This window comes from Protopterus annectens, chromosome 15.part0 (assembly GCF_019279795.1).
Source record: "Protopterus annectens isolate FY-2018-M chromosome 15.part0, PAN1.0, whole genome shotgun sequence".
Taxonomy (NCBI): Eukaryota; Metazoa; Chordata; order Ceratodontiformes; family Protopteridae; genus Protopterus; species Protopterus annectens.
The window spans coordinates 378,254,705-378,268,094 of NC_056749.1; the positions used below are offsets into that span (position 1 = coordinate 378,254,705).

The 13,390-nt window shown below is 36.3% G+C and overlaps 1 protein-coding gene across 1 annotated transcript in view; it reads right to left on the reverse strand.

The window, feature by feature from the left end:
• The window catches only part of BTK (Bruton tyrosine kinase), a 728,232-nt gene that overhangs the window by 390,755 nt on the left and 324,087 nt on the right, over window positions 1–13,390 (reverse strand). The window contains exon 7 of the mRNA XM_044057123.1: window positions 6,541–6,608. Within this exon, the coding sequence (XP_043913058.1) occupies window positions 6,541–6,608 (68 nt within the window). The remainder of the gene's footprint in view (window positions 1–6,540; window positions 6,609–13,390) is intronic.

Here is a 13,390-nt window from a genome sequence, read left to right on the forward strand (position 1 = left end):
TCAAAAAAATCATGTAAATAAGTACATTCTTAATGCACAGGTCAGGGATTATAAAAACAGCTAGTACAAATTAGAGACGTACAAATATTCATTTAACTAAAAAAGAAGGATGAGTGGAAGATTATACTTATAAAATATGATATTCAAATGCACTCTTCACAGAGATAAGGCTGAATGGTTTTAAATGGGGAGTAGACAATGGTGATTATGAAACAGTTATCAACATAATGACATTGAATAAATCAGGGAGTTGTTTTACTTAACTGTTAGAGAAAATTAGTGGAAGATGACTTAAGGAAATCTCTGAAGTAGGAAGGGGGAGGATGCCTCTGTGGTATTGATATATACAGACCACTGCCTGAGACTAATATCTTAATTCAATCATTCATTCATTTATTTATTCATTTTACAATAACCACTGCATACTCTTCAGAGTGACAGAAGAGCCATAATCTATCATGCAAGCAATGGCCATGAGGCAGAGAAACAGTCCTGGAAGGGTAAGTCCATCACAGGATGCACTCACACAGATACATACGGATACCCAAAGACACAACACACACACACACACACACACAGACACACACACACACACACACACACACACACACACACACACACACACACACACACACACACACACACACACACACACATATATACGTATGGTCAACTTACAGAAACATGGGCATTTTGGGCATGGCTTCAGGAACTGAGAAGAAGTTAAACACTTCAGCAAAACCCCATGAGAACATGGGGGGGAGGTATACAATCTCAACAGGGAAAAATAGTCAGCTGGAAACCAAACCAGAGAACCAAGCGCCATGAGGCCAACACCAAAGAGCAGCTTCCTCACAGTAAGCAATTTAATACCACTTTGTGGACCCAACAATGAAAAGTAGCAGCATTATTGTCACATCTGGCCCCCCAGTTTACATAATGGAAGAAAAATATGAAATGAGGCAATTTCTTGCATTTGCTGTTTAGAAATGTAGAATAAATGGACCTGTAGGCAGAGAGGAACCTACACTGGCTAGACGTGATTATGTATAAATAAAAATGACACTGTCATTTCTAAGGATATTGGCTGAGGAGTAACCATACTAATTAAGAATACAGAAACTAATATTAACAAATAAAATAGTCAAGATTAAGACAGGAAAACAAACTGCAGAAAAGAAATCTAGCACAAGTATGAAGAAAACAGGAAAGAAGACTGGTATTCCATGCAAAGTAAGGAAGTTAGTTAACAGAAAAACAGAGTCTAACAAAAGTCCTGTAGTAACAAAGATGGAACACTGTGGAGGGAATGAAATATATCTGTATGGTAAAACAAAGAAATAAATAAATCAGCTGATACAGAAGAGAAGCATGCAAAGGAAGTGGTTAGGAAAATAAATAAATCAGCTTATACAGAAGAGAAGCATGCAAAGGAAGTGGTTAGGAAAATAAATAAATCAGCTGATACAGAAGAGAAGCATGCAAAGGAAGTGGTTAGGAAAATAAATAAATCAGCTGATACAGAAGAGAAGCATGCAAAGGAAGTGGTTAGGAAAATCTGAGATAACAAAAACCTTTATTTGACTATATGGGTTCCAGGTTGGCATAACGGTTAAGGAGTTTACCTCACAGGCACAAGGTACGTGGCTCGATTCTCATTTTGTGAAGCATGGCTAGGCTTAAAAAGCCCCCCTGTTTCATTACCCTAGTAATCACCTATGAATCTGTAAATTTATGACTAAACAGCATACGTCGTCTCCTAAATGCCTATATGAAACAAAAATATATAAAGGTCAAAGATGTCAAATCAGACAAGACTTTATAAAAATACTCAGTGCTTTTGAATGATAAAACACTGCTAAATAGACATCTCTGTCATCATCTCATCCCTTGGACCATACTACAAATGGTCACAGATCTCCAGTATTTCCAGATTAGCCAGTAACCATCTTGAAAAAAGTATTGAAATGCACTCAAGTGAAATGAATGGGCAATAATTAATATAGTGCTCATTTTCTCTTTTTCCTTGTAGATTGGAGCTAGGATAGTTCATCCATTCCACAGATACTAGTAGCAGTTCCAAGTATTTATTAAACAAGATCTTCAGTGAATGTCTTACGTCCGGGATTCATGTTCTTCACTTACTCAGATGCGGTCTCATCTTTCAATGGACCACCTGAAAAAGTTATGATTCCCCTATTTCTTCATTCCTTACTTATACTGTAGTTAGTATAGCAATAACCCACGCCTGGGTGTGGGTAATGCTGGATTTACCCACAGTTGGTGTGGTTTGGTCACGAGGGCGAAGCCCAAGTGGCCAAACAAAGCCAACCGTGGGTAAATCCAGCATTACCCACACCCAGGCGTGGGTTATTGCTATTATACAATGACATTATTTAAGAAAAAAAATAATTACTTTTCTTAAATAATGACATTGTATAATGCTTCCTTGCTGCCCTTCAGCAGCTGTCTGGTAACAGCTGTGGCAGTTCTGATGTACTGAGCATGCGTATGCCTACGCAGTATATCAGAGCTGTGGGCAAAAGCAATGGAGATATCTCCGTTGCTTTTTACAAACTGTTATGCTATGTTAAATGGGTTTAACATAGTGAGACAGCTTTAAAATAAGCAACAGAGATTCTCTGTTGCTTTTTTTAAAGCTGTCTTGCTATGTTAAACTCATTTAACATAGCGAGACAGTGTTGCTGTAAGAGTTATAGTAATGGAAAAAGTCTGGGCGACCGGACCTTTTTCCATTACTATAACTTGGATTTACAAAGTGCACGCTGACCAACCAGCGTGCACGTTTTTGAATATTAATGGGGGGGGTCGTTGTATGATGGTCTTTCCTCCATTTTAACCTCTGCTTTATTTAAAGTATATCTGTGATCCCCTTATACTCAGTCAAAATCATCACTCAAAAGCACTAGGTATTTTTAAATTAACCTCACATGCAAGGCATTAGTAATTCCTAGAAAAAAATCCATTCTATCTTGTCATGATTTAGCTTTAAGCTGTCTATTTACTGCTGATATAAAGCTTTTATTTTTATTTGCTTTAATTTCTATATTTACCAAAAAAATAAAAAAATAAATCTAAAGGACTTGTCATATACTGAAAAATTATAGAAACTCAAAAATATTCCCTGAGGAACCCAATGCCCATAAGAGACTTGATCACAGCATTTCAGGTACACTGCAGTCTACCAGAACTCAGTGTTACAACTGGTAAATCACTAAATAATGTGACAGCAAGATTTAAATGGGCAAGTGATTGAAATGCTGGTTCATTGACCATTAGCCATTATAAGTGTTCAGGAAGTGAAATAAAGTACTATATAAAATGAGGTACATTACAACACTGGTCTTCTTCTAAAAGGATTTGGATCTGTTCTTGAAGTTAGGTACATTTTTATAAAGATCTGTAAAATGAGAGGCTTATGGATAGCAATCCTTTGCCTGAAACTGAAAGTAAATAAAAGTTTACAGCAGCCAACTCAACCAGCATACTTTTGAGAGAAGGAAGGGAAGTGGTGTATTCAGAGAAACTACTGCATTTAGGGGGGACTCCAAATGCCACCCATGCACACACCCACCCACCCACACACACACAGTGCCCAGAAGTCGGGGTTAAAAAACTAAAGGCCATGAGTTTGAAATCTTAACACACTATCTCTACTCACCTACTATTCTCTAAAACTGTACGTTCTCCTCATTATGCAGATGTAGGTGGCCATGCCGGCCACAACATAAGTAAGCTATGGTGACTTTGAGTGGTGAAGAAGACTACTGTAAAAACACATTTGAAAAAATAAGAAAAAAATGTTACTGACTGAAGGCTATGTTTATGAAATAAAGAATGGCACCTTTTACATGATACACAGGATAACACTGAATGAATGTTCACAAATCATTGGTGGCATATTTAGTTTTGTCTGATGCAAATAATTCATTGTGTGTTATTACTTTGTATTTGTTGCAAATATATTCTTTTTTTTAATATAATCTTGTGTTTTTTATGGTGTGGTTGTGAGGTTACTTAGTTAACGGGTGACATGGTATTAAATGGGGAAGGGGGTTTGTGTATAAATTCAGTGCATTTAATGTATATGTCATTCTGAAGAAGTCCTTAACACCTGTGGACGAAAGCGCTTAATCAGTAACAATAAAGTGAGTTCTCTGCATCGGTAATTTGTGTTTTTTATTTTACTAGTTTGTGGTGTGTTCATGCTTTACGAATGTATTCTGCACTCATCAAACATTATCAGAGCTTTCTTTGGTCACAATAAAGGATAATTCTAACAATCTTATACCCAATGTATCACAGCAAAAGTCCCTTTGGGTCACACTTCACCCTGTCCTTTACATCACATGCAGATATGACTATTACCATAGATACATCATAATTAAAGCAATGCTACAGAATTTCCCAACTCCTTTTCCTTGGGGCATTCCATGCTATAGTCAGGAGTGTCATCATACCCAGGGATTGACTACACCCTTCCTCTACTGACACTCCATTATGCTACTAATGCCGAAAAATTGATGGTAGCAGAAAATAAAATCTGATGCTTTGTCTTACTAGCTGACAATCAAACCTATCACTGTGATCTCTTAACACACAGAGCTCTTGAGCCAGTTACTCTCTCTGTTCAAAAGCTCTGTGTGTAATACTTGATTGCTTCCATTTCTGGTTCTTCTCGCTGCAAGTTGACAACATTTCGACTACCTACCCATATTACACTTTTTGCTGTTTGGAATGTGATCTCTTAAGTAGCTTCAAATGGCTACCAGTTCAAGCCACGTCCATACTAAGTTTTAGTACTTTAATTTGTAAAATGATAAATCATCAACAATGCCCTCCACTATGGTCAACATTGACTATGAAGGTCCAAAACTACATACTTAAGAGACAGTCAAGAAAGTGACCTATCTGAGAACACATTAAATCATTTCAGTAGGGATATGGTAAAGAGTGTTTGCAAAACTAGCTCCTGCTACATGAAATCAGCTTTTCTCTGAAATGCTATCTCAAGGAACACTATCCATTTAAAGCAAAGCTGAAAGTCTACTGAAGGAAGTTAAGTGTAACTGCTTTTGTAATGCTGGCTAATTTGATATGAACATGTTCACTTCTAACTACTGAAGATATTTTCAAAAAAATTCTCAATGACTTTTTTAACCTTTTGCTGAAAACACTTCTGTAAATTTAAATATATAAACATACATGGGTCTATATTATCAGAGCGAAACTCCTTTTGAGCGAATACCAAAACACCAACATGAATTGCATGAATCGTAAGAATACCAAATGCACAAAACCACGAAATTTTAAATCTCTAACTCATAGTCGCCCAACTCCACCAACCGCTACATATTACCTACCCAAACAAAATAAATAAACCACATACATACCCTAACCAAACCCTACTTCTACTGTAAAGTAAAGCACCAAAACCCTACTTCTAACCCTACACTAAACCCCACATACACAACTATCTATGCACTATCCTTAACCCCTCCCTAACCCTAAGGTCCTTAACTACCGCAAATTTCCCCTATGAAAATATACACAAACAAAATAAATAATCCACATACATACATACATTTGCCAAAACCCTACACCTAACCCTACACTAAATCTTACATACATAAACTATCTATGCACTTACCTTAACCTGCACCCTAACCCTAAGGTCCATAACCATCACACACTTACCTTATGGAGCTATAACACAGACGGGCCAACCATGGTAATTCAACATTTCCAAATCCACGGTTTTGGACGTTCTCTGTAATGCCGGTTCACGCAATACGTGTCGATGTTTATGGATTCACTTAAACGGACTTTCGCTCTCGTAATAGGGAACCACATACATTATATATATATATATGTATATATATATATATATATATATATATATATATATAGAGAGAGAGAGAGAGAAAACGAGAGAGGAAGTGCTAATAGTCTCCCCATATGTTCATTTGTTCTACGTATTATCTGCTAACTTTTACTCCTTATGTTAACTAACTGCTCTCATAAGAACCACAAGAATCATAGGAAAGTTTAAGGCAACTGAGCCCTGAAACCATTATGCCTTGCAGATAACCACCCTTGGACTGTATCTGCTCTCTTGAGGAGGGCTACACCTGTGAAGCCCAGGGTGAATTTATCCAATCAATCATCTAGGTGTCATTTGAAGAAAGATAGTGTATCACACTGCTTTATCTGCAGGTGGACAATATTCCAGAGGTGGGGGACATTCTGAGTAATGAACCTCTTTCCCTGTACTGTGTTTCATTAATTTGCTGATGAAGAAATTTTGTAGCCTAGAATTATAAACACAGATTAAGAGAAGGAATTCTGATATCACTGCATCACAGCAAACTATATATAATGTACCTTACCATGAATACCATAACACCCCACATCATACCATGCCAGAATGTATAAGCAGTATAAATCCTTGAACCAGAACATATACAGGCACACCTTTATTCAAACATACACAGGTACAGGTTCATAATTATTACATACCATATCTTCATCAGGAGTTGGAGGGAGCGGTTTTCTTGATACACGCCGTGATATTTCAGACTTTATGCCTACCAAGTAAAAAAAATCCACTTAATACAGGTATGACATTACTATATAAGAAGAAAACATGTAAAAAAATAGTTCGTAAGTGTGGAGGTCCACACATAAAGAGTTTGAAAATGCCATGCGTAGCTCACTGGTTTGTAGGTATACGGACTTCATATATTATTTCTCAGCTTGCCTATAAGCTGCTCTATCAATTAATTTGCATCTTGCAGTCTATCTCTTCAGTAGGAGGAAACACATTTGGATGACATTTTTACAGGCAGTAGAAGTACTCCTTTCCATGTTAATCATGTTAATTATATAAGGATTCAAGATACCACCCAGTCAAGTCAGCAGCCATTTAACTGCTTTCAGGATAAATGACATTCTCAAAGACAGGCCTGGGACATTTCTGTGAAGATAGTCAACTCAGTGGAATTGAAAACAGTTTATCCGAGTTTGTAACTTGAAAATATACAAAACACAACTATACTCACAATTATTTGCATTGTTTTCTGGGTCAGAGAAAACCCACCACACCACAAACAGGCTGAAACAAGCCAGAAGTCTTAACCTTAAGTCCAAAGTTATCATTTAAACCTTAACTCTAACACTAGCCCAGAATCTTTTTTTTTTATTCATTGTTCATTTAACTAAACCAGAGTCCTTCAGTGTGATGTTTGACTAAAAAGAAATCCATCCAAATGCTCTTGATAAAAATGTCCATGATCAAATGTCCCAGTCCTCACTGATATTATAGCATCATACAAATGTCCAGTACACTGGAATACCATAAACATAGTTGTAAGCAGTTAACATAGCAAATAGAATTATAAGAGTAAGGTAGAAACAGAAACTTTAAGGGCATGGCAAAATGGGAGTGTGAATGTTAGTCGAAGGATTATGCTTCGATGGAAGGCAGTGCAATGACTGAATCATTGAACGACACTTTCAGCGAAAGGGAGATGATGTATTTTCTCCACTGTTATGTGACCTTGGAGTTGGTATATACATTTCAGGTCAAACAGGGTAAAATTAAATTAATGGCATAACAGGCACTCTGAGCATACAACAATATTTAGTTTTCCTTATGTTCTTGAGTTAACAAAAGCTGCATCTTTTACAAAGTACAAAAGAGGGGAAGGCTCACTGGAACAGTATCCCTTCCTTTTGTTGAATGACTGCTAGGTCAAATCAGTTATTTGGCTACTTTCTTCTTCAAATCAGTGTTTTGTTGACTTCCAAGATGGCTGCATACTGATCAACAGCTTGATATAAATGGCATGTTATATAGAAAAGCATTTTTAGTAATCATTGTATGCTATAAAGATACTACAGTAAACCAGCTACCAGGGACAAAGGAAACAAGAAGTAGTTATACTAATTGCTAGTGAGTCTCCAATAGTGATAGAAGAGGGAAGACAGATAATAATGGTACCTTTGTGGTAGTAAGTGATAAATGAATCATAGATGTCTAGATGTCTGTGCTGAATGCTGCGTGCCTTGTAGAAAACCAAAGTGTCATGACTGCACATAAACTTAGCAGAATATTAACCTTTTAATCTGTGCACAATAACTATTAAAATAACTGCCAATATAACAGACGAGACGTACAATACTGTTTAGCTTGCAGGGTTTAATGTCTTCAGGTTTCTTTTCAATACAGCATAAATGATTTTCTCCATGAAACAGCTCTAATGGATCTCCCTAGAAATTAGATTACATCTCACATATATACATTCTTATGAAAGCAGTCTTTTGGGAACTTTCAGAGTCATTACTTTGCTATTTAGCAAGTATTTTCTGGTCTGTGTGAAAACTGTCTTTGGATACCCCTGCACTTGATGTCATGCAGTCTGTTAATAATGCTCCTTTGTGTTCTTGTTTCAAGGTGAATTACATAACAGTTCTTTCCTTGCACCTGGATCCTTATCTGTAGTCCTTGAAGCATGTTCCAGACAATGAACATTCAGCTTGTCTCAAGCTGTACCAGACGTCATGTTACATTGCATGAATAAATGCCACTTTATTTATTTGATTTCTCCTTGCTTTCAGCTAGGAACAGTTTAACCATTTAATATATGTATGCTAGCAAACAGAAATACATGCATCTAACTGACTATATTATTTTTGACAGGTAGGTGTGGAAGCGCCTTTGTTTAATTTTTAGTTCATTACCCTGCATTTTTATCTTGGTTGTTATTGGCACATGATCTGAAATAGTTATTGGATGTGTGTCAAAGCTTTTAATTAGATGTGCATGCTCCTGTCAATTATAAGTATAATTTCTGTCTGGTCTTGCCCAGTTATTGTACATTTGAAAGTAGTATGTACATTCTCTCCAAGTTCCTGCTACTGAATTCATATCTTCCACACCAAATATTTTCATAAATTTCTTTAGAAATCTACTCTCTTTTGTTATATTTTCCCTTCTAGGTCCCCCGGATACACCCCCACATTTGCAAATCAAGTTCCAGTCCCCACCTATATGTAATGTTCCCTGTTGAAAGCTAATTATTTCTCCACAAAATTTCTTAAGCTCCATAGTAGCAGTTTTAGGTGGAATATAAATACATGGCAATGTAATCCTCCTTCCTTGCCAGTAGCCCCTTACTGTTAGATATGTTTAGAAATGTATAAATACATGTGCACATCTATTTGCTAGTTAGATGCATATACACATCTGATGCTATAATATATGTAGGAATAATATAGTCAGTTAGATGCATGTATTTCTCTTTGCTAGCATACATATATTAAATGGTTAAACTTTTCTTAGCTGAAAGCAAGGAGAAATCAAATAAATAAAGTGGCATTTATTCATGCAATGTAACATGACGTCTGGTACAGCTTGAGACAAGCTGAATGTTCATTGTCTGGAACATGCTTCAAGGACTACAGATAAGGATCCAGGTGCAAGGAAAGAACTGTTATGTAATTCACCTTGAAACAAGAACACAAAGCAACATTATTAACAGACTGCATGACATCAAGTGCAGGGGTATCCAAAGACAGTTTTCACACTGACCAGAAAATACTCGCTAAATAGCAAAGTACTGACTCTGAAAGTTCCCAAAAAACAAAGGCACTTCCACACCTACCTGTCAAAAAGGAAAGGAATTTAAGGACTTGGAAGTGGAAGTTATTCAACATTTATTAGGGAAATAGAAAATTTGTCAGAAAGCTGCTGAGTGGGATAAAATAAAAGTGGAACTTAAAAAGGGTAGAAATAAAAGAAAGAGATATAGTTAAGAAGTAGTGTGAATTGTTTAGAGTGGCTGACAAAGGTTATATTATTGCACAGTAAGTAGAATTGCACAGAAGAAGAGGTGCAACTGCAGAGTGCTGAAGAGAGTACCTGGATAATGTACAGAAGTTTAGAATGATTGCTGTTAAACTAAACTCCAGAACACAAAAAAAGTTTAGCACAATGACTTAGGCAACAGAAAGCAGAAAGGGTATTGCCAAACTTAGGGATCCTATAACAGTAACAAGTAAGTGAATGAATGAATGAATGAATGAATGAATGAATGAATGAATGAATGAATGAATAACCAGAGATCCTGTAGAGGTACTAGAGATATTTTGGAAATTTTATGAAAATTTGTATTTGGCAGAGAAATGTGGAACTCAAGAAAGAACAAAATGGAAATATTTATGGAAGACTTAAGTATGCCAAGATTAGATTTAGAGGAGGCTCAACAGTTAGCAGCTAAGAAAGATGAGATGAGCTAAAATGGTTACGTATAACCATCTGCAGAAAAATCTCCAGGAATAGATGGTATTCCCATGGAAGTTTGGAAGCTAGGAGGGAAGAAAGTGATAAAGATGTGGAAGGTTTTTTATAACAGTATTTTAAAAGGAGGGGAAGCATCAACATCCTGGAAGAAAACTGTAGTAGCTGTAATACCTAAAAATGGTAAAGACCCACCAGACCCAACCTCATATAGGCCCATTTAAACTTTAAACCATGATTATAAAGTGTTTATGTCTATAATAGCCAAAAGAATGGCAAACATGTTGCCAAAATTGATAGATATGGATCAATGTGGTTTTGTGGAGGGGAGGCAAACATTTGATAACATTAATGTATAATAGTGATGATCTAGAGGCAAGCTGAAAGTAAAGAAATACCACTGTTGTTGGTAGGTCTTGATGCAGAGAAAGCATTCAGCAGAGTAAGCACTGATTTTTTTTAACTAGGGCAATCAAAGCACTTGCATTTCCTGATACAATAATAAGGTTAATTAGGAGGATATATGAGGGATTGGGGGCAAAAATTAAAGTGGGTGTGTCTGAAAAGAGGACTCATGCAGGGGTGTACATTTTCCCTTTATGTTTGCTTTACTTTTAGAGGCATTCGCAAAGAAAAAAGGGATTCAGAAATTCAAAGATACAATTAGTGTTGTAATCAAGAAAAGTTGGCTTTATTTGCAGAGAATCTTATTTTGTACCTGACAAAACCAACAAAGGACATCACAGTTTTTTGGATCATTTTGAGACAGTTTCAGGTCTTTTTGGGATATAAAATTAATGAAGATAAATCAAAGGCTATAGCTGTAAACTATGTACCCACACTTAAATTGGTACAGCACTACACATTTATGGGGACATGAGAAAGTGAAGTGTTTAGGAGAATAGATTTAAAAGGCTTATGTTATGGCAGCTAAATATATGTGAGAAGAGAGCAAACAAAAGATGATATAAGAAACAAGAAACTGAAAGCACTTCCCTTTGGATATGAATAGCAAGATACAAGCAGTGGAAATGTTTTAGTCCCTTTACTTTTATATATAGGTCAGGCATGTTTTTTATCAAATAGAGGAGAATTTGTGGACAATAATTAATAAAGAGTTGAAGGAATTTATCTGGGAGGGGAGCAGGTAAGTGTCAAGTGGGATACGTTGACCCTTCCAATTGAACAAGGTGGTTTAGGATTACCTGATTTTTTAGACCTACACAGTTAAGACTCATATACATAACACAAGCAGAAAGCTACAATTCAAAGTGGAAAAGGCCACAATAAATCATGGAGGAAATGAAAGAAATAAGGAGAGAGTGGGATTTTGGATGCAGACCCTAAGGAAAATAACCGTCATACAGAATGTTATATTCATAAAGTAGAAGAAAGCATTCTAAGAACTAAGCCAACTCGAGAACAGAGAAAGGAAATGTTGCCAATAGAGACGACCATGATTAGAGGTACAGTGACTAGGCAGGAGGGAGTTGGAATTTACTGAGAAAAACTAGCACAGGAGCCAAGGTATTGGGAACAAATAAAGAGAGAAGGAAAGGTAACAGAATGAGAAGAGGCCAAGAAGACATTTGGACTGCAGGCTAGAGACTGCCTTCCCTATCAGGGATTGATATTAGAGTACAGGCAAAGACAAAGGGATAGGGGAATCCTAAGTGAAAGACGTGCTGTGGTAGAGTTTTTAGTTGAATCAGAAAAAAGAAGCTAGGATAATTTATAGAGCATATAAAATGCTGCACTACAACTGTAGAAGTCAATCAGAAGAGATTAGAAGATTGGGAAGAAGAATGGGTAAGCAATTCACAAGGAAACAATTGGAGGGCATCTGTATGGCTCCCAAATATGCAACAAAAGTTTAGAAGATTTAGCATTTTTGCTTGGAAATGTTTGCATAGGTATTTTTATACCTCAAGTTGACTGCAAAGAATTTTTCTTCAGGTAGATGACAAATGCTGGAGGTGTGATTGAGAAGAAAGAGATTACTGGAGCATGTGCTTTGGCACTGTAATGAGGTGGGTGACTTTAAAAATTCCCCACAGAGTGCTCTGCTAGAAATACTGACTGAACAAATGGGTATAATTAAGGAAATTGTTTTTGGAGCTGGGATACATGATCTGAATTGTCTAGATGTAGTATGGCCTTGTTAAGTTTAATTTTGGTGACTTCAAAAAAAAAGAAGCAATTTCTAGAAAATAGAAATCTAAACCAGCTGTATTTGCTTAGTACTGTAACAGAGATAAAGGAACTGGAAGTGAGATCTCTAGAAAAGGGTAGGAGCAAATTATGAAGAAAAAAGGAAATTGTGGGAAGAATACATGCAGAATAATGTTTTGGAGAACAAGTGAAGTTTAAGAGATAGAAGGAATTCAGCAATTTATGTAATTTTGGATTGATGATAGTTACACAAAAGAGTAAATGTGATGTATACTGTTTATAACTGGGGACATGTTAATATGGTTTGTTTATTTTATGTAAATCTATGTTTGCCCATGAGTTAAGTGATAATTCAATAAAGGTGTTAAAAATCAATGCTTCATTGAAATGTTTCTTGGTGTTTTGTGGAGATTACAGTACAGTGAGGATCGGAGTTTGTGCACTCTCAGAGTGGTAGTGTTATATTTATGGGGGTGTGAGTGGCATAGGGGGACTTGTCTGTCTGTACAGAAAATGTTATGATTTATGGATTTTCGGTGTTTTCTTGTGTGGCTATATTGCAGTACTACTTTAATAGGTTCAGTGATCATGGTATAATTGTTTTGTTTCTCAATGTTTTTTATCTTAGATTTATTATGCTTTAACTGTAGGTAGGTGTGTGTGTATGTACCTGTTTAAGAGGTCTGTGGTATTATATCTGATATTATGAGAATTCAATGTTTTAAGTTTGATGTATCAAGTCTTGATAAAATGGGTATTTGATGTAATTTATCACCTGTCGTAAACATTCCAACTTTAACCCAAATACATTTAAAACCCTTCTCTCTAGAGTTATCTGCGACTTCCTTATGTAGCTCCCACTAGACGATGAAGTAAAAGCCTTCAACTCAACTTTCC